The following is a 22,969-nucleotide window of genomic DNA, read 5'->3' on the forward strand; positions in this document are numbered from 1 at the left end:
AGCCATGTACTATGATTGCTACTCAAATCACCAAATGGATTAATCCCATCTGTACACATGACAAAATGCATGTTTCTTAGATCCTCTGAGAATTCCTGGTAAATCCTATCAATTCTCCGCCATTGTACTGAATCTGTTGGGTGTCTAAGCTTGCCATCGACTTTCCGTTCTTCAGCATGCCAATGCATGAGCTTTGCTTGTTCCTTATTCGCAAATGTTCTCTTCATGTGCTCCGCAATTGGGAGATACCATACAACCTTTGCCGGTCCTCCCCTCTTTGACTTACTTCCTTCACCTGCACTTTTTTCTCGTTTGTATCTAAAAGCCCCACATACAGGGCAAGCATCCATGTCAGCATATTGCTTGTAATACAAAATACAGTCGTTCGGACAAGCATGAATTCTTCTCACTTCCAGGCCCAACGGACATAACACTTGCTTAGCTTCGTATGTCGTCTGGGGTAATTTGTTCCCCTCTGGCAACATGTCTTTTAACAGCTCAAGAAGTTCTGTAAGACTCTTGTCGGACCATCCATTAGTTGCCTTAAGCTTCATGAGTTCCAACATGCATGACAACTTGGTGTGCTTCGACTTACATCCATCATACAAGGGCATCTAACAATCTTTCACCAACTTACTAAACTTCTCAAAGTCTTTGTCGTTGTCATCTGCGTCTTCAATGTCATGCAACATTTGAGATAGACATTTAGTGTCGAAATCAATGGTATCTCCGCCTAACGGAGATGGTGCAAACATGCTTTCTGGAGCTACGGCGACGTTCACTATATTTTGATCCGACACTTCTTCATCAGCATCAATATCAGGTGTCTCTTGCTCTCCATGCTTGCTCTAACATGTATAATTTTCCATGAATCCTCTCCTTATCAAATGAGAATGCACTTCTGAACTATCAGGGATCATCTTTTCATTTCTGCGGTCATTACATGGACACGATATATACAGGCTCATCCTGCTTTTCCTGTCATTGTCCGCAAATTTAACAAATTCAGTGACTCCCTCCTTATACTCCGTGGATGAACGATGAACATGGTACATCCACTTTCGATCCATCTGCAATAAATAACATAAAGAAATATTATATGTTGTTTGATTGAAAAAATATTATAAAATATTTCCATTATTTTTGGAATAAGACAAATGGTGAAACATTGAAAGAAAAAAGTCAAACATCTTATTTTTACCTTCAATTTTTGCAAAAATTCACCCCCTTTGTCCTCCCAACCCAACTGTGAACAGTGCACTGGTCGGGACAGAAAACAGTTGGTAGTTAGGGGTATTTATAGCACGAACACATGTCTTAGACAGTTTTAAAGAAATACCCGCCAAAGGTAGTGGGATGTTAACTGTGACAGTTTGCAACTGAAAAAGCCGTCATAGGTGACGGCATACTAGAAACGGCTTATGCTGTGCGGCCCGTCATAGGTGATGGGATATCACGTGAGACGGCTTTTCACGTTGGCCCGTCAGTGGTATCGAACACCAGTGATGGGCCACTGCCAGGTCAAGGTAGGATGCCACACCTGTGACAGATGTGGTTACAACCCGTCAGAGGTGATGGATGACACTGACCGGGTCGTTGGTCCGTCAGTGATATCCCGTCACAGGTATGGCGTTCTGGCGTAGTGATTATATCCCAAGACACTAAATTTTTACACTAAAATACATGGTATCTCAAAATATTTTTTTTAAAATGGAATGTCTCTAGGATGTACTATGGCCAGTATTGAAAGCGATTGAGCTACACGCCACATTAGCAAAACCTTCACTCGCTAGTAAGCCTAATGGGTGTATTTTTAAGCGATATGAAGTGTGTGTTTCAACCGGTTTTTAGAATTGGGGATGAAAGCTACACTTTGGCAATAATTAAGGGCGTAAACTAGACTGTTCCCTTTTTAGCAAAATAATTATCTCCTTATATTGAAATTTCAAATCCTTGCATTAAAAACAAAATAAAAATAGTCCACGTAGATTGCTATTTAGCCAACAACAATGTTTGAATGGAGAGGGTGCTGAACAAACGACACAAAGTGAACGCTACAGTGAGCAGCAAACATAGCACGAGCTCACTTGGACCCAAAGGAAAAGAAGAAAGAAAGAAAACAAAGAAACACAGAACACAAAACATGCATAGGGAAATGACGAAAAACTAAGCTTAGTATTACACCATTTGCTAGTTTGCTTGATACTTTCAGCTAGTCCGTAGAATGTTGGCTGACAATGCATGCATCTCACCACCAGTACACTCTCATATGTCCATTGTGGAATCACCCATAGATCCTTCGTGCCGGATGCAAACCATTTCCTGGTCCTTGGGACTCAGCATCCACACAAGCAACACGCTGGCCATTGTTTCTCTTGCCACCTTGGCTCAATTTCGACAACGTAGCGCGGATTACAATGTAGCCCAGCACAAAGACGGCCATGGCGATGACATACCCAGACGTCTCCCAATCTCTACTAGAACCGGTTCCATAGGCCACCAGGAGCCCAATCATGTCAAGAATAATCGTCGTGTTCATCGCCTTCAGCAGCCACTCATTGATATTCGTTTTCAGTGACTCGGGCAACAGCAGGACGATGACGACAATAGATGCCATGAACGAAGTGGAATTACTGTAGAAGAAAGCATGGTACCGTGCCGTTTGGTTGTCACGCAAGACTTCATTTCCTGCTTCATGTCCATTTTTGTCATCTTGCCACACACCGCCCGGTGGATGCAGGCCAGCTTGGTAGGTCACGCTTGCTGCCAGAATCCCCAGCAGCATAAGGTATTTGCGCTTGGTGTGTTGCTTACGCTCACTGTCAGGATCCTCATTAGTTTCCGTCGTTTGTCGTCCTTCATTGGTTCTTCGACCTTGGATGCCCTGAGATCTCTTGTGCACGGCAAATGCTACAAGAAGTAAAACCATGAAAACGAACAGCAACACAAAGACATAGATAGATGTCCGCAAATGTTGTGAGCTTCCGGCGGCATAGGCACCCATGAGGCCAAACATGCCACCCACCATGCAAACAGAGAGTGCGTAGCTGTGAATGGCCGGCCGATATAAATTTGGGTTCACCAAGAGTATGATAAGAGCAACAGATGACATGAAGCTCGTCGTGTTGCAATAGAAGAAGGCTTTGTAACGGCGTGGGTAGTTGCTCAAGAGGACCGGATAACCTGCAAGGTGACCGTCATTATTATTTTTTGACCAGCAACCGCTTGGTGGGGTTAGCCCAGCTTGGTAGGTGATAGTCGCACATAAGATCGCGAAAAGGAGCAACCTCTTGCGCCTCTTCTCCAACAACCCACTATCTTCAAGTGGTGTGGTGCTATCATTGTGATCTAATGTGCAGAACACAACATGGATCACCACGTACACTAGAACAGCACCGGCTATGGCCATGACATTGATGGAGGTACCTGCATCTCGGCAGCTACCTGCTGCATATGCACCCATGAGCCCGAATAAGTCGAGAATCATAGCTGCTTCCAATGCATGGCGCTTAAGGAGGGACTTGCTCTGCACCAGGATGATAACGAGTAAGGATGCCACGAAAGCAGTTGAGTTGAAATAGAAGAATGCCTTGTACCGAGTAGCATTAATTGTTAGGAGAATTGGGTCACCATCCCTGTGGCCTTCAATACTCTGCCAATAACCACCTGGTGGGTCAAGGACCGCTTGGTATGTAACGGTTGCTGCCAAAGTAGCTAGCAATAGAACTAGAGAGCGGGTCTTCTCCAAAGCTTGGTTCTGTTGTATCTCCCTATTCATTGCAACAAGAGAAGAAAAAAATTTATGGCTCTCATGTAACAAAATCATAAAGTATATGTATTTTTTGGTCAATTGACTTGTTTTTTAACATATCAATAACTTTTTAACCCACTAGATCAATATCCAATTACTCATACCTTTTTATGCTTTTTATAGAACAAACAATATTATTATTGATATGAATAAAAATATGACCTACATAGGCATAATAATGCACCTAGATTCATAGAATTAATAAAAAAATGAAACAAACAGAAACTTATCGCTTATCTGTGTACTAAATCTGTTTTTATATAAATAAAATATGCAAGTTTACTCTACACCTTGTACGTGTTAGTTCAGTCCATGACTTGTATACCGTGTAGGTGACAGACAGTTAATAAGAAAAATATGTCACTAATAACTTCATAGCAAAACTGTTAGAGTTAAATGCATCAATAAGTTTTTTTTAGCTATATATCTCTGACAAGATAAACAAGGTACCACGTTTACTGGCATTAATTTGTGAAACATTTCTATAGGTTAACGGTAAATACCGGGTACCAAGTAATTTTACGATTCTTAAAAAAAAATATCACGAGGTACACTACTTCTGTTGTAATACTTCAGTACCTATAAGTATAAGTATCAGATATATAGAAGTACTAATTTAGTATTCCGGGTTCTTTTGCAAGTAACGTATAATTTCTCCCAAGAATATACACTGTGTGAGATAATTACAGCCTCCAAATTTAAATAATATGTACAATGGGAAGTTAATGTAAATATGTTTCTGTGTATATGTACCTGTCATCACTTGGCGGGGTTAATCCTTGGACTGCTTGCCTGCGACCATATCGCTGCTTTGACATAACAATAGTAGAAGAGTACATCTCAACAAGCTTGTCCGACATGCCGGTGTCCCGAAGCACACGTGCGGCACATGCGACGGCGGCGAGGTGGACGGCGATGTACGCGAGGACGGCGCCGGCCAGGGCCACCACGCACACGGTGGTGCGCGTCGCCCTGGAGCTGCCGGCGGCGTACGCGCCGACGAGCCCGGCCAGCGACACGACGATGCACCCGTAGAGCTCCCAGGCGCGCACCGTCCCGTCCCGGAGCTTCCGGTCGAGGAGCAGCACGATGATGAGCAGCGACGCGACGAAGGCGGTGGTGTTGCAGAGGAGGAACGCCGTGAGGCGGGCCGGGTGGAGCTGCCCCATGACAGCCTCGCCGGCGCTGTGCCCGGGGCCTCCCGCCGACCAGTAGCCGCCCGGCGTGCTCAGCCCGGCCACGTACGTGAGGCTCGTGGCGAACGTGGCCAGTAGCAGGAGGACCTTGCGGGACTTCTCCTTGACGACGTGTTCGTCGTCGCCGTCGTGCTCCCCCGCCGGCAGCGACGCCAGCACCGTCTGCACGACGACGTAGACGACGACGGCGGCCACGAGCGCCACCGTGTACTTGGTCGTGACCGCGTCCCGGCACGTCCCGGCGGCGTAGGCCCCCATGAGGCTGACGAGGTCGAGCACCATGGCCGCCCGCAGCGGCATGACGGTGATCTTTATGCCCCTCTTCTCGTGCAGCATGGCGAAGAGGAGGATGAGGACGATGACGACGAGCGACGACACGAACGCGGTGGCGTTGCAGTAGAAGTAGAGGAGGTAGCGGCCGTTGTAGAGCTTCTTCATGATGGGGTCGCCGGGGAGCTCCCCATTGCTCTTATCCTGCCAGACACCGCCCGGCGGGCTGAACCCCGCGCCGTACGCCACCGTCGCCACCAGCGTGGCCAGAAGCAGCAGGTACTTCCGCAGGGTGTACTCCCACGGCTGCTCCTCCGCCGCAGCAGGTCGCACCGGCGGCGGCGCCATTGTTGGCTGCATCGATCGAATCGATCTCACTGAGCTCTAGATGGATCGATGCTGCAAGAAGATGATATGGCTGTACGCATGCACACACTCCCATATATATAGAGTGGATTAGTGCAGACTTGACTTAATCTGTCGTCGTCGAGCAGCTCAACATGCACTGTGTATTAAAGAGCAAGATATTCGATCGATGTCCACATGATCAGCAATTTTGGTTGTTATTATCTTGATCATCAATTCATTCGTAAACTATGGGTCTGTCGATCCAATTAGCTCCAAGCTAGGTCAGATACGAAATACGTGCGTACGATATATATATATATATATCTGCTGTGTCACAAGGGCACGCGCGTTCATAGCTCTCATGTGACTTTATTAGTGTTGGAGGTTTGATTATATCACATTTGCACAATTAATATATTAGTCTATGTGTACTCTTTTCGTTCAAATTACTTGATTTTTGTTTTTTTAGACGTTAAAGTGCGGGTTTTTTTCTAAAATTATTAAACATTATGACGAGCCTATATAATTAAGTATGGACTATATGGATCACGGATGATCTTTTTAACCAATGGATTATTAGAGGCTGGTTATCTTCTTCTTCCTCCACTACCTCTTCCCCTCTTGTTCCCCCTCTCCTCTCCCCTATTTTATGGGGGATTCAACGTGTGGGGGATGGAGCCTCCTAGACCCATCGCTGGAGCGCCCCTGCAGAGTATGGATTAGAGAGGATAGATAACTATTTCTTAAATAGTTCGGAAGCAATAAAAATATGTGATACTGAGAAAAAACTTACCGTCAATAAGGATACAAACCAGTCCTATTGCTTGCTCGTGGCATTGTTGCAAAGGGATGGATAATGAGCTAGGTTGGTTTATTTGGGCTTATTATCTTAACAAGGCTTGGCTTAGCTCGTTAATCTTAATGAGCTAACTAAAAGCCTAGCGCGGTTTGGTTCGGCTAGCGAGCTAGCTCATTAAGCTCCTAGGATCCTTAAAAAGAAATATCTCATTTAAATTACCTTTATAATTTTAAATTTTATCATTTTACTATGTATGAATACCATAATATATATAATGAACTTACTTAAGCATTATTTAAGAAGTCATAAGCATATGAAAACAAGCTAAACAAGCACCTCATGAGCTGGCTTAACTAAGTTCAACTTGACTCATTAGGAGTACGAGTTTCAGCCGATTTGAGCTTGTTGTCCACTCCTTGGTGACACATTTCTGCCAACCGAGCTATGTACTATTCTTGGCGTGATCGATTTAAATCATATTTATATTACATTAAGATCGTTAGATTTTGAACATATATAAATTTCAAGATAAATTTATGTAGATAGAATTTTTATGCCCTTAAATTTTTATGTCCTTAAACTAAGTGTTTAAATTCAAGATAAATTTATGTAGATGGAGTTTTTATGTCCTTATACTTTCATGTCCTTAACCAAGTGTTTAAAGTCATTAATAATAAAAATGTTTAATCGGATCTTGTCCAAAACGTTGGGCGTTTCTATTAACTGATGAAGCAAGCGCAATGATATGACGGAACACATTTATCCGGAGTACGGAAATAATATTAATCATGGGGCCGGTGCAATGTTGGAATTTTGCACGTTGACACGTGGAAGTCAAGTCAAGTGACAAGTTGTACATGAAGCTTCAGCGAAGGGCTAGAGAGTTAGTTAATTTAATGATGGTCAGTTTCGTTGTGTGAAATTAAGACGTAGGACAAATTCGTAAACAGGCTACTGACAGAAGGGGTAATATACTTGACTCGTACAAATTCTGTTCGCTGCTGCAACCGAGACAGCAAACTCGTTCTTGTGAGTCCAGACTGTAGAGAAAGACGGCTCTAATGGAAAACGACTCAATAGTACCCTATAAACCTTATCATTCCTACTAGGCCTAGAGGTAGATAACGAGCCAACTCGGCTTGGCTCGACTCGGTCTAACTCGTTTAGATAACGAGCTGGCTCGGCTCGGCTCGTTACAAAGCTTGAGCTGGCTCGTCAGGCTCGTGAGCCATGGATAAAGAGTGAACCTAAACAAAAATTATACAAGCAAATTTTTAGTTTAAATATATAAATCATATGAAATTGTATGTAAATATTAAAGTTTAAACCAACAAATCACATGGTAAAACTATAAAGTACTGAATACATGCATTTCGGGGTGAACGTTGACGAATCACGTGTATTTGGTCTAACTCGTTAGGCTCACGAGCTAGCTCGAGCTGGCTCGTTATCTCTAACGAGCTAAAATGCTAGCTCGGCTTGTTAGAAAAATAAAATGAGCCGAGTTGAGCCGAGCCGAGTTTATCACGAGTCGAGCGAGCTAACGAGCCACGAGCTTTCTGTCCACCCCTAATTAGGCCACATACTTCCCCCGACTTCACCACTAATGATCTCTCCTTTTTCACACACGTGTTTTCCAAACTGTTAGTCAATGTGTTTTTGTTTAAAAAATAATAAAAGTTGCTTTAAAAAGTCTATATGAATCTATTTTTTAAGTTTTTTTATAGCTAATAATAAATTAATTAAATGGCAATCCGCCGAAATGTTATATTAAAAAACATGGCGTTAATCTAGTTATCAATGGGTATTTTATTATATTTTTGTGCTTCCACACAGATCCGGTCCTCAATCATCCAAATCTCATTAGAGAGCCTAGACTGTACTTTCACCTAGACCAACATTTTGCCGATAAATTTCAGTCCATCGAATACCACTTGATGGCCGAAGTTGAGCCCTAATGTAGTTCCTTTTGTCCCATTTTCAGCTTCAATTTGTCTATGAAGCACCATTTTTTTTATAGAATCGCAAGTGAAATCATCATTGGTAATTTCACCTGGGACGCATTCATGGATTAAACAATATTAGGTGGCCAGTTTCAGCTTGTATGAAACAATAATGCTAGTCTAATTTAGCCCATCACCATAAGGTGAGCTGAATTTGGGCCAAGAGGTGTCTTGTGCGCTAGTCCTAATTTTGGTCCATCCAATCTTTGTCATAGGCTATAGTTGTACATTCCAAAATTTGCTGTACATATCTCTATAATATGAAACCAGGCCAAATTGATTAGCCAGGAATGTGCCACGCGTCGCTGCTTACTGCTCATGAAATGTGCCCCCTGTCAGCTCACGGACGCTCATCCAAGCATTGATGTGCACCGCCAGGCGATCCTTACTTTTTTTTTTGAATTTTGAATTTTATTTATTAAATAATTTACAAATTTAATTTTACATTCAAAAAATCACAAAACTAACCTCCTGCCGCCCTCTGGGAGGGCAGAAAGGTGACGTGGCAAACGGACACTCGGTCGCCACGAACGGCGGCACAACAAATTTTGCATAGGCCATTTCCACCCTCTGTAAAAGAGGCAAGGACCTAAATGCAAAATTTGTCGTGGCACCCGGTAATTTTTTAGTGGTTACTATCTCTCTTCTATTCTATTTAGAAGACCCGAATCCTCATAGGGCATATTTTCTTCCTATTTTTACCGGCCCGAAAAAAAATCAAATAAAATATGCTGCTATCAAGACTCAACCTCTGGTCTGACCACTAAGCTATAGTAGTAATTGTGATCAAGCAATTACATATGTTGTTCATATACGTATCTAACCGCGGTTCGATCAAAAAAATTCTCGTTTCAATAGAAAAATTCCCGGGCGGCACGGCAAATTTTATAATTAGGCCCTTTCCGGCGAAAAGGGCCTAATGCAAAATTTGTTGTGCCGCCGTTTTGGACCGTTCGTTGCGACCTAGTGACCGTTTGCCACGTCATCTTTCCGTCCTCCTAGAGGACGGCAGGAGGTTAGTTTTGTAATTTTTTAAAATACAAAATTAAATTGGTAAATTATTTAATAAATAAAATTCAAAATTCAAAAAATTCATCCTTACTCAACATGCCATTCTTCTTTCCTTTCTCTCTCTTCTCTCACTTCTTCCCTCTTGCTCTCTCTCCCTCGCGCGGGCAGGTGGCTTCCAGCTCACTCGCACAACACCGTTGCATCAACGCTCCGTTGTCGCCCGTGCCACACCAGCGTTCGCTGTCGCCGCATCGCTGCACCCCAGCCTCGCGCCCCGCGCCGCGCATGTCGTCGTCGTCGCCGTGCCCTGCCCGCGCCGCGCATCGGCGTCGCTCCCTGAGCCCTGCGCTCGCCGCGCCCCACGCCCCACGCTCTACGCCTGAGTCGTCCGATCGCCCGCGTGTGCGCATCGTATGCACGCATGCCCCGCTCGCCGCGCACGTCGCCGTCTATGCTGCCCACACCGCGCCACGCCATGCTGCAACCCCCTTGTGCTCCGCTTCCGCGTGCGTGCGCCACACGTCGTCGCGTGTCCCCATTGCCCGGCCGTCGCCTGCGCCACTCGACGACCCGCGTCGACGCTCCTCGCGCCCGTCGCATGCGTCGCCATCGTTGGGTCGCCGGCCTTAGCTGTGCGCCGCGCCCGTGTGTGTACACCCGTGCGCTCCTACGCCTATAAAAAAGAACCCGAACCCATCCCTTCCTCTAGCTACCCCACCGCCGCCGCCATCCTCCCTTCCTGTCACCACACCGCGGCTGCCATCGCCGCCGGCAAGCCCTTCTCCCTCCCTCTCTTTCCCCTTCCTCCCTCCTCTCCCTCCGCCGCTGTGAGCCGTATCCGTCGGTGGGAGGTCACCGGTGTCCTCCACCGCCCTCCCCTGCCTGTCGCCGCGGTGCCCTCGCCCAGCCCAGGCGCACGCCGTATACCGCCCTGCTCGGCCACAGGCAGGAGGAATAAGGAGAAAAAGATAGGAGATAGAGAGAGATCGACCAGCCCCACTTGTCAGTCACGGTTAAATATGAATATGAATTCTGATAAAATAATTAATTAATAACAGTATGGTTTCACAAATGTTAGAATAATTCAAATTTGAATCTTAGAATAAGCATAACATATTCATTTTAAATCTAATTTGAGTGAAACTTGAAAACCTAAATTTATCTAAATTCATAATCTTCCCGGCGATATTAAATTCATTACTTAATAAATATAATTTTATTTATGAAGAAATTAATATCCAATGGTTAAGCAATAGTAAACCTAAAAATGTACTAATAAATAAAATTGGTGTTATACATTAAACTAGGTATGGGAATAACTGTCTCAACATGTATTTTAAAATGTAAATCCATTTTTAGTAATTCTTGAACCATTGTTCTTATAAAATCAAGACCCTACCAATGGTATATAATTAATAATTTGATCATATTTTATTTATAAATTAAATATTTGGTTAGCCTCATAAATGATTAATATATTTTTAATTACTCGTGGCAAAACTCCACGGGTTAAAATGTGTTGTACATGCGAACGAGGCACCCAACACATACAATCATTCATTCTAAAACACATCAATCTTTATTAAAAATAATTAATATCGGTATTAAGTATAAATTTATGATTACAATCACTAATAACTAAACTGGTCCATTTATAATTAACGCTTCTTTCTAGTATGGAAATCTATACAACGGCATGCTGTCGGGACGGGGTAGTTAAAAAGCGATCCACGTCCTGCCGCCGCTACTGGATGCACGGCGGCTCGCTCCGAAACATCCCCATCGGCAGCTCCACCTGCAAGCGCCCCCGTGCAGCCCGCCCCACCCACGCCGCAGTCGCCGCCACGGCCTCCGCCGGCGCTGCCACCACTCCCCGGTTCCCCTCTTCATCCTCCTCCTCCTCCCAGCTGCAGCAGGCGACCAACGCTACTGCGGCGGCGAACCAGCTGGTCCAGGAGGCGGTGGCCACGAGCGACGGCGGCGGCCGCCGCGCTGTGGCAGGACCTCGCAGCCACGACGCCGGTGGAGCTTGCCGGTGGCCTCGCCACAGCGGCGCCCCACAGCTGATGTGACATGCCACGGCATACCGGCTAAAGAATCATACGGTACCGCTTGGTACCATGTGATACCTGTATCTTTTTGAGCTTTCTTTATCACGTGACGCTATGATACCAGATGATACCAATTAATTTCATCTGGTATCAGTGGTATCATCTGGTATCATACGTGAGGCGCATCTGAGCGCGGAGGCAGGAGGCGTGCGGCACACGACGGTGAGAGTACGACGAGCCGCCTGATACCATGTGATACATGCATCTTTTTGAGCTTTCTTTGTCACGCGATGCTACGATACCAGATAATACCAAGTGATATCATTTGGTATCATACCAAGTATTATCATCTGGTAACATATGTGAGGTACATATAAGCGTGGAGGCGAAAGACGTGCGGCACACGGTGACGAAAATGGACATCATCTCCCAATAATATTTGGCATGTTATACTCCTTCTGTCCCAAAATAAATTCATTTTTTAGTTTTTTGATACAATCTTTGACTCTTTGTCTTATTTAAAACTTTTTGCAATTAATATTTTTGTTGTTATTAGATGACAAAACATGAATAATATTTTATGTGTTACTAATTTTATTTATGTTTTTATATATATTTTAAATAAGATGGATGGTCAAACTGACAAAAATCAATAAATTTTTTTAGTGACGGATGTAGTATGTCATAGCTCGTGCATGCGAGGGAGAGCGCGCGCTCACGCGGTGCACATGAGGCAGCCGCTGGGGAGAAGAAGGCCGGGTTGAGCATGACGTGACGCCGACCGCTGGGAGGTGGGAGGAGATGTGAGTTTTGGTGTCTCTAATCTGTCCCGTGCGCACGATATCGCTTGCTGTAGTCTCTCTCTAATGGGCCAAATTTTACGGGTCAGTGTGTCTAATGGGCCAAATTTTAGTCGCTCTTGTCGGCCCATGAACATCGGTCCGTTTAATACCAGAAGTGGGCCATTTCGGCCTATACATGTATTATTATCTACACGTCTAATTTTGGCCCAGTCAACATCCTCCGTCAACTACCATTCGAAGGTGCCTAATTTCGGGCCGCACAGAAATTGAAGATGGGATAAATTTGGCCCATTTCGATTGTATGGTGAGCCAGATCTTTTTAAAACTTTTGTTTGTTTGTACGGACAGTGAGGAAAATTTTCAAGTTTAACTAGCTTCCGGTTTCATCTGAGGATGATGCATCGGCCATAGGCAGGTGTGAGTCCAGTGCACATGGCAGGCTCCAGCGGGAAGAAATTTGTATGCGTTAACCTCGTTAGAAGAGTAAAAAAATCTGTCACTGTGTGCTCTCTGCACGCTGTTAGAGACGATATATATGTATATTGAACGTACTCAGTATGATCACAAGTTTAGAAAGAACTCCTTGGTCAATAAAACAATTCAGTAATGACCATAAATAATTCCTTACCAATAAAACAATTCAGGCAATCTCTGTTTGGCATAACTCTAACTCCCAACTCCAACTTACCTAAAGCACCAGAGTAATGCCAAACGATATAGATTCTATATTTTTAAACGTATTTAGTAGAATTGTTCTAAAAAGTAAACTACAAGGATGGAGCTAGCTTTTTGCTGCTCCATAGTTCCACTCTACCCTGAAAGACCTATTACCCTATAATTATTGATGTAGTTATGTAAATTGCCATTCACGTGTCCCTAAAACATTTTTTTTCGACATACACTCTCATCTCTTTCCGTAGTTCTAGTGCTAACCATACAAGCCAAACAGTTTTGAGCTAGCTCACACTAAAATGAGAGTTTGGACATAAATTAGAATTCTCTTTCAATAATATTATTCACCCAAACAGTTCTAAGCTACTCTCTAGAGTCTAGATCCCGAGAGCTAGCTCACACTGAGGTGAGAGTTTAGAGCTAGGAATTAAAGTTTAGAGCCCTAGCAAGGCCATAATATTCAACATAATTGCTTAGTGCATCATTTCGTTCCATCAACCCAAAACATAATTTTTCTGTGTTCTTGCTAGCTTGTTGAGCAGTCCTGGATACTGGGATAGATATATTATGGTACTTGCTCTAGTTGACTCTTCAGTCTTCACCATATACATCTAAGATCCAACTTGTTTTTATTTTTTGTATCACATCCAACTTGCATTATTGTGTAATATAAAGGATTCTACTCTCTCCTCTGTCAAGTGTCAAGGCAATGTACTGGCATACGCATTAATGCATGAGAAACGATAAGTAGATCCATTAAATTCTATACAATGTTTGAACTAGTGACTGTTGCAATCTATAAACTTGTACAACGAACATGTACAGATAAACACATCTCGGATGTAAAGGAAGTATACGAATCTACAGAAAACAAGTAGACGCCCTGGAGTTTACATCAAACTTTATACACATGTATTACATCAGACGATAAGTAGAAGCTGAAATGAAGACACTGGTCGTTTTACCAAACATGAGCTTTGCTGGCATTCTCCAAGTTCAATTAAGAATCACTTCCATTTGTATCCTGCATATCATACTTGCACATTAGCATATATAGTACCAGACAGTTCACAGTTAAATGGTTTGTTGTGATAAGAACTTTGTGATTTACCTCGCGTTAAAAGAACATCAAGTAGCTGTTGCTAGCCATAGAATTTTTGGATGTCAACACAGGGGAGAAACTTTTGAACCTACAAAACTTAACTAAGAAATAGAAACGTGCCAAAGTTTAAATCTTGACTTCAAGGCAGTCTTCGCAGAAGAGTACAAAAAAATTCCCAAGTCATTCTGGTCAAATAAAGTATAGACAAGTCCAGATCACAAGACCATATAAAATATCCAAGTGGCTCCAAGATCCTAGACATATCTTGCAAGGTTGAACCAAGGAGTAAGCAAGATGAGATCAGTCAACTTCACTCCCTTTCTTGAAAAGAATCATCAGCGTAATTTTTTTTAAAAGGGTGAGAATTAATTGGAAGAAAGTCAGCCCGTGGTCAAGTCTCCATTAAGCTGCTACACTAGATTATCATCATGTACATATATCTCTATATAATCCATGCATGCTGAAGCACCTTCTTGCCACTAAGGCATTGGCACCTAAACTCCAAATGGCAAGTGAACAGTCATCATCAGTGAAATCCAAATACATCGCCAACGAAGGCACACCATTGGAGTATGAGTTGCGGAAGTGCCTCCTGCTGCTGGCCATTGAGGTGGCCACAATGACATACACTGCAGGGTTCAACCCGCCGGGGGGTGTCTGGCAGGATACCGAGGCCGGGCACCTCGCAGGCGACTCCATCATCCGGGATACCCACTACCACCGGTACCTCGTTTTCTTCTACTGCAACGCGGCTGCGTTCGCGTTGTCCATTGTGGTCATCATCCTCATCTTCACCCTTGCGATCCTGCACGAATGGATGCCACCGATACGGACATCTGTGTTTCCACTGCGGGTGGCCATGGGGCTGGATCTGATTGGCCTCGTGGGAGCCTATGCTGCTGGAACCAACCGGGATGTGCTGAAAGCCAGGAACGTCTGCATTCGTTTTTGTCTATATGTTGGTACAGGTTGTGCTTACTTCATTGCCCGAGAAATCAAAAAAGAGCACCGGTGCAGGTAATGCTCCTAATTCTGACAACTTGATGGAAACCATAAACTGTTCCTAACTGCAACGTGGTAACACAAGCAAGGAAGATGATATTCTGAAGAGGGCTCAATCGCTTGTCGTACTGCTTTCCACTCTTGTCTCAACTGTGACATACCAAGCTGGACTGGTCCCGCCAGGTGGCGTCTGGGAGGAGAACTGGAATGGGCATGAGGCAGGTGATCCAGTACTCCTATCCATGCAACCAGAACGTTACAAGGTATTCTTTTACTGCAGCTCAATAGCCTTTGCAATGTCCTTGGTCATCATCATCCTCGTCCAGCATAAGCCTATGCTCAAGCATGAAATACTACAGTTTATCATGATTCTGGATATGTTTGGCCTCATTGGTGCATACTCTGCTGGGAGCTGCCGAGATGTGACCACATCCATTTATGTCATTGCCTTGGCTGGAGCTGTCCTAGTCTATGTGGTTATTCATGTTCTGTTCTTCACACTAGAAGATGAGGACACATGGAGGAAAGACGGAGGCAACAACAACAAGGATGGAGGTGATATGGATTCTTCTAAAAATAATGAAGTTCTTTATAAGAGGCGCAAGAGGTTGCTCCTCTTATAAAGATATGGAATCAGGAGGCGGAGCAAGTCAGTCCCATGCCAGAAAAGGTGAGGATGTCACAAAAAAGATGTCCAAGTCTACTGAGAAATCAAAACAAGAAGAAACATCCCAGAAGTCTAACAAGAAAGAGAAGGATGAATCAAAACAGCAGCACGCCACACACAAATACTTGATGCTGCTAGGAGTCTTGGCTGCAAGTGTTACTTACCAGGCTGGCCTCTGGGGGTGTGTGGCAGGGCAACAGAAATGGGCATGCCGCAGGTAACCCGGTTATGCACGACAACGGAAGGTTACGTGACCTCATCTTCTTCTACAGCAACTCTGTTTCCTTCGTGGCCTCCATTGTTGTTATCAGCATGCATGTTGTTACAAGAGAAACTGGTAAGAGAGCACTGGTTGTTAAAGGTGATGAACACAACGATTGTGTTCAACATGCTGAGCCTCCTGCTAGCCTATATGGCTGGTGCCAGAATGAGGTCAGAATCTTCTGGATATTTCGTTGTGTTTGTTGTAGGTGCACTATCTTGTGCTGCAGTTCACAAGATTCGGTCAAAAAATAGAGAACCTAATAAAAAGAGCATGAAGGTCAACATCCCCTGTTAGAACTACATGGAAATAGCCATATTAGGGAGTTTAGATATTCCAAATCTGCTTTGTAACTCTATCCATCCTGGTTTCTCTGTTTACTTATATATGTTTTTTTACTACAATAAAATAGCTGGCTAGTCGCTTATAATCCTTGATAATAAATAAATTAAGTCCTTTATAATTCATTGTGGAACTATTCAATTCTGGATTTTATGAAAGCCCTTACCCAATTTTAAGAAACCAAAAGTTTCAAAAGTAAGGAAACATTATTTTCCCAACAATTCAGCTTGCTTCTATGATTTTTTGTAACTGCATTTGATATTTTTCTGATTAAAGAATCAATTCTAGAAGGGTTTTGCCCCAGTACATTTCTTTCAGAGAAGTTTGTGAATCTTAGATTATTACACAAGTGGTTCTAAGAGCTAGGATCTTGCACACGTGTAATCATATTTCACATGCTTATAAAATATAAACAATAAACAAAGCATGTTTTTACTTATCATCGTATTAAGTATTAATAATAAGTTGGTTTGATTTGCTACCATGCCAAAATATTGGCACCGCCAAAACTTAGGAATGTTTTGCATTGCCAATATTTCCGACTCCGGTGCATTTTACTTGTAGTAGAATTTAATCCATACCGTTGATCTATTTTTATTCGACGGCTGTATCAACGATATTAGGTGTACTAGAAATTTGAAGGGGTAATATCATCCTTTTTATTGTGATCTTTATTAAAAAAATAAATTACAAAATATATAATACTATAAGTAAAATGCACCGGAGAGTTGCTCTTTGGCAACACACGTGTGCTTTGTATATTTTGGTAGCTATATATCATCTGAGCGAATTTTTTTTCTTGCGATGACCTTTCCTGGCGATGGTTCCCGGAGGACAGTTTGCTCCCGCCGCCGCCGCCAGTTTTTGTTGCGGTGGTAGTGATGATAACCGTTCTAAAATCCGGCGAGCAGTCTGAATTCTGAGCCGAGATAGGGGAAACGATGCCGGCGCGCAGGGGTGGAAATGTGAAATAACCCCGCCCAGGACGCGACCTGCCCCAACGTGCCGGAGACTGGAAACGTACTTTTCATCCTCAGGGATTCGATGACAACGCGCTCTAAGTGTTTGGTTCGTGGACGAGGTGGTATCGATTGGATCCATCCCTAGATTGTAGGATGGATTCGTCCTATTCTTTCTGTTTAGTTAGAGAGATGGGTTGGACTTTTTTTTTGTTTGGTTAGAGTGATAGGATGGGATAGACCAGTGTGTCGAGCATGTTACAGACGAGGTCACGGCCACTAAGGGGACGGGCTCGCCGGCCCTTCCACCACAGTCGCTACTTCAAGTCAGCAAGGGAGGGAAACCAGTGAGAAAGGCAAGGAGAGGAGCAGCTGAGGAAGGAGAGCAGTTGCCTCCTGGATGAGATGATCAAGCCGATTTAGAGGGATGGATTGGACCCGGATCTAAGGAGAATATTTTTCTTTCGGTTCCAACCAATCCCACCCATCCGCAAACCAAACAGGGTCAGAAATATGTTGCTCTATCCTAACCCATCTCATCCCTAAAACTAAACACATCCTAAAATTTTAGGGTGGCCACAGGGAGGAAATAAACCAGCGGAGAACCTGTTAGCTTCGAAAAAGCCTATTAACCCACATGCCGCCGCTACTCTACACCGACGCCACCGCGGTCGCTGCCACCCACGTGCAATCCCCGCCCCGCCACTCCAATCGTCACCCGCGCGCCACCACTGTGCTCCCTCTCCGGCCGTCGCCCATGCGCCACCTCCGGCCAAGTAAGCAACTGAATTGGGGAATTTTTTTTTCCGGGGCCAACGGGGCCTTGTTCGGAGCCAGATGCGTCGAGGACAGGGCAGGGTGCGATTTTTCTCCTGTTTCGTCTTCGTGGCTAGGACGGGGAAATTTGTTGGGGGCAGGGACCGTTCTTGCCATCTCTGGCCCCGCCCCGCCCCGTTGCCAAGCCTATGAGTTACCCTGCTCAACCTAATGTTTATATATTTTTAGGTTTAAATCTTTAAAATTATATAGTATACTTTTTATATGGCTTTTAAAATTTGTTGGCCAAAAAGTTATATACACGCTAGGCCAAAGAGGACCCGGGAGGCATGGTACGAAGCCACCACATGGCAGTGACGGTACAAAATTGTTAACGCCAAATTTTGACAAATGGGCGTTATTGATTGAAACACGGTTAAAGATCGAATCGGATAAGAAAGCTCAAATCGGCTGGAAACAGTAAGCTGGACGCAAAGGGATTGCAGCTGATGGAGGCCAAATCGGACAAGGATGGGAGTCCGATTGAACCCAGAAGTTGGAGATAGGTTCGGTGTTTAACTGTGAGTCCGTGAAAATTAATTAGATTTTATCCTGAAGTTTGTTTAAGGTTTCGTTATTTAATTAGAGTCCGAATAATGTAAAGTTAGGTAGTAGCTGATTTTTATCCGGATAGTTATTTCCCGGGGCTATAAATAGAAGGGCCCGGGGTCATTGTAAGATATCTCCAGATCAAACTAACTTGGCGCATCGCCTCAAACCTTCGACGTGTTTGAGCTTTCGGCGCGGGGTTTGTCAGCTTCGCGATGTAAGTTCTAGTTCGTCAAAACCCGTCGATCAATTAAGATAGAACTGTCTCGGTTAAATCCGATCTTCTGCTTTGTTGATCGGTGGGCTGAGTTCTATTATTACTTTTGATCTACGATGATTTGAAGTAGTATTAGTACTCGTTCAAGTCTCTACGAGTTCTTCTTTTCTGCCTGGTAGCATTGTTCTAGTCAGCCTGATTCTGTCTCGGTTCAATCCGATCAATCTGGTTTATTAGATCTATGTTATCGAGTTGAATCGAAAATTCGTAGAGGCTTATCGCTGGAATTTGAGCCAACATTATCTTGAGTAATCCGTTGATTGGTTGATTAAACTTATCGATCTTCATGTTTCTATGGCTAGATTATGCTAGACTGCATACTGTCTCGGTTAGGTCTGATCTATGTATGTTCGGTGTAGTAGAAATCTGTCCGATCGGCTGAGTTTAGTGTATTAGTTGGTGGATTGTGCTGATTTGCTATCTCATTATTTGCATACTATAATATTTATCTAATTATATGCGTGGCTATGCTTAGATCTGTACTGTCTCGATTAGGTTTGATCTTCTAGGTCTGGATTAGGCACGTATGTCGTCGGTCGTTATTGTTTTGTGCGAATAATTAGTTTGGCATTCCAGTTTATTGTATAAATTCCATGTTTAGTCTTACATCGGCTAACGATTTAGCGGGGGATAAATATTGGAGCGGTCCAATTGGCCGATTAATCTTAAGACTGTCTCGGTTAAGTCCGATCTCTTAAGATTAACTTGCCGATTGACTTATCTGGTGTTTATCTTGCTCCTGATTTAGTCGGTTGGACATATTATAAATGTAACCATCAAATTCCTATAAAGTCAATCGATTAGTCTATCGGCTAGGGTCCTGAAACAGTATCGGTTGTCCGGCTGATAGGGATTTCAGGGTTAACTGTTTTCCATGTTATATCTTGTCAGTTACAGGATCAAACTGACTGGCCTGTCTGGTACTTCTAAGAATTGGTCCTGCACTGGAACGGTCTAAGATTGATTCTCAGGCCTACGTGTGTGATCGTTGATTGTTATTTTCAGCGTCAACATATTTTTGGCACGCCTAGTGGGACACGTGTCAAGAATCCAGCTCAGGTCAGTCAAGCGTAGGTGGACAACAGCAATGGCCGTGAAGGAAGTCAGCGCGGAGAACATTCTCCCTATCACCTGGGAGAGCCTCACCGATGAACAACGGTCCCTAGTACAGCGTCACATGGACAAGTTCTAAAACCTGTGCCTTGAGTCCTTCAGCATAATTTGGGGTGGCCCGGTGCAGAAGTCTTAGCTACCGACACCAAGTTCAGAGCGTTTGAAAGGAGGAGACACAGGGAAAGGTAGTGATCCTCCCCTAGAGAACCAGCCGAATCTACAGGACATGGTAGATTCGGCAGTACACCATGCCCTCATCAACCAATCGGGGGTATTGGTAAATACCCTGTCGGGACTGATCCGGCAGGTGGTCGATGGAGCTCTCGATGGGGAATCACAACAAAGGGGGCCCAGATATTTCCTAGATGGGGAAAGACCAAAGTATCAGTAGTACAGGGATGAAAGAGACCCAAGGGAGGATGAGCCGATACCGCACAATCCCCATGTGCACTTAGAGGAGATCCCAGAAAGACCAAGACAACCTTACCAGGAGAGGACTCCACCGAGGAACGCTCGCCACGCTGATCCCTATTACCGGGACAACCAGCAGTATCAGTCGCCTCCGGCATGACCCCATCGGCAAGAGCCAATGTATGAAAACCAATTCTGTCAACCTGACCCAGTGCCAAGAGGGTAGTTCGGAGATGAAGAATGGACGGACCACATAGCCAAAGTCATGCAGGAACGCTTCGGCCTAAGGCCGAGAGAACAAACAACCATGTATCGGCACCCGTACCTAGAGTGGTTTGAGAGGGTGCCGTTACCTCACCGGTACAGGGTACTGGATTTCTCCAAATTCTCGGGGCAGGATGGCACATCAACCATTGAGCACGTCAGACGATTCCTAGCTCAATGCGGCGAAGCATCGACTGAAGATGCACTGAAAGTGCGCTTCTTCCCACTATCGCTATCTGGATTGGCTTTCACCTGGTTCTCGTCTCTACCTCCAAATTCGGTCAGGAACTGGGCCGATCTTGAAAAACAATTTCACAAATACTTCTTCGCGGGAGTACAGGAGATGACACTGACCGATCTCACCATATCAGGCAGAAGATGGACGAGTCGGTCCATGACTATGTCTAGAGGTTCCGCAACGTGAGAAGCCGATGCTATCAGCCAAACTTAAGTGATCAACAGCTCGCCGAACTGGCATTCCAGGCTTGCTAGGCCAGATCAGAGAGAAATTCTCGGCACAAGAATTCGAGAGTTTAGCCCACTTCGTGCAGAAAATATCGGCTCATGAGATCCAATACCAGGAAGCCAGGAAGGATAAGTTCCAACGCCACATCGCATACTTGGCCGAGGAATCGCCGGACTCTGATGTTGAAGAATCCGACATAGGATTGACGGAGTGGACTAGGAACAAGAAGCCGGTGAGTTTCCCCTGGGTCAAGGGAGCAAAAGAGACAGAAAAGTTCGACTTCAACGTTAACAAGGCCGATAAAATCTTTGACCTCCTGCTACAAGAAAAACACATCCAGCTATCGGCCGATGGGACATGTCATACCATCGGCTGAAGAACTTAAAAAGAAGAAGTATTGCAAATGGCATAACTCTGTCTCCCAACACACGAATGACTGCCAAATCTTCCGGCGGCAAATCCAAGCAGCAGTCGAACAGGGTCGCATCAAGTTCGAGGATACAAAGAAGCCGATGAAGATTGACGGGCATCCACTCCCCATCAATATGGTTCAGCCTCGGTTGGGCTACGGGTCGAGCAGCAGCTCACGAAGACACATGGGTACCAACGACATCACCTCTACTTCAATGATGAACAGGTACAATCGGCGCTTCGAAAGGAGCCAAAGGCGTGATGAGCCGTCCCGATACGACGATCATTGGGATTGCCCATTCTTTCAGTACTGCTGGGAAGAAAAGATACGGCTGCCATCAAAAGAAGACTGCCCAGAATGCAACCCCAAAGAACGGGATTACACTAGCCGACAATCGTGCCACAGGAGGTCAAGAGCACCACCACGACGCCATTTGACAGTACACGGCAGGCTAGGTCCTCGGGAACAAGAATATGAAGACTACGATGAGGAGGAGATCGGCCAGTACTACAACGATCAAGAGCAGCTGCCACCAATGAAACCCAACCAGTGGTGTCCCAGCGGTTTGTTCACTAAGAATCAGAAGTGACGGCTGCAACGGCTTCGCCAACATAAGCTTCAGAGGAACAGCCGACGACACCCAAGAGGACACACAAAGAATGGCGCATCAAGTCAGAAGTCCACAAACCATCGGCCGATGTGAACATGGTAGTTATTCTACCAGCAGAATTCAGGGCCGATTGGCTTGATGACGAGGTACAAGAGGCGACAGCTCAGCTTGTGCTACCCTCACAGCCGGCCGTCTTCGAGAAGCCGACAAAGAAGGACCATTGGCACCTTCGACCGCTCTATATCCAGGGGCATGTCGATGGAAAGCCGTTGGCAAAGATGCTAGTCGATGGCAGCGTGACGATGAATTTAATGACGTACTCCCCCTACCGAAAGCTGGGCAAGACCCCTGAAGATCTTATCAAGACTAACATGATGCTCAAAGACTTCGGGGGCAACTCTTCAGAAGCCAAGGGATGCCTCAACGTAGAACTCACGGTAGGAAGCAAAACGCTGCCGACTACGTTCTTCGTCATCGATGGGAAAGGATCCTACAGTCTGCTGCTCAGCCGGGATTGGATTCACGCTAACTGCTGCATTCCCTCCACCATGCATCAAAGCCTGATGCAATGGCATGGGGATCAAGTGGAAGTGGTGGCCACCGATAGGTCAGCTAACATAGCCACAACAGATCTTCCCACATGGGAAGCAGAAGGCTATGAGTGCATCTCCGGAAAACCCTGGTCGGGGGAATTCTGAGCGTATCGGACAGACACTAGGATCCAGCCGATACGCGATCAGGAGTCCCAGTGAA

The 22,969-nt window shown here is 44.8% G+C and overlaps 1 protein-coding gene and 1 pseudogene across 1 annotated transcript; one reads left to right on the plus strand and one right to left on the minus strand.

The window, feature by feature from the left end:
- Positions 1-2,225: 2,225 nt before the first annotated feature.
- On the minus strand, positions 2,226-5,460 carry LOC102712139. The gene is made up of 2 exons (XM_006665003.3): positions 4,565-5,460; positions 2,226-3,770 (listed from the first exon to the last, which is right to left on the minus strand). Exons 1-2 carry the CDS (start codon positions 5,443-5,445, stop codon positions 2,285-2,287), a joined length of 2,367 nt encoding a protein of 788 aa, XP_006665066.2. The 5' UTR covers positions 5,446-5,460; the 3' UTR covers positions 2,226-2,284.
- A 9,063-nt stretch (positions 5,461-14,523) lies between these two features.
- On the plus strand, positions 14,524-22,195 carry LOC121054688 (annotated as a pseudogene).
- Positions 22,196-22,969: the final 774 nt, after the last annotated feature.

This window comes from Oryza brachyantha, chromosome 6 (assembly GCF_000231095.2).
Source record: "Oryza brachyantha chromosome 6, ObraRS2, whole genome shotgun sequence".
Classification (NCBI taxonomy): domain Eukaryota; kingdom Viridiplantae; phylum Streptophyta; class Magnoliopsida; order Poales; family Poaceae; genus Oryza; species Oryza brachyantha.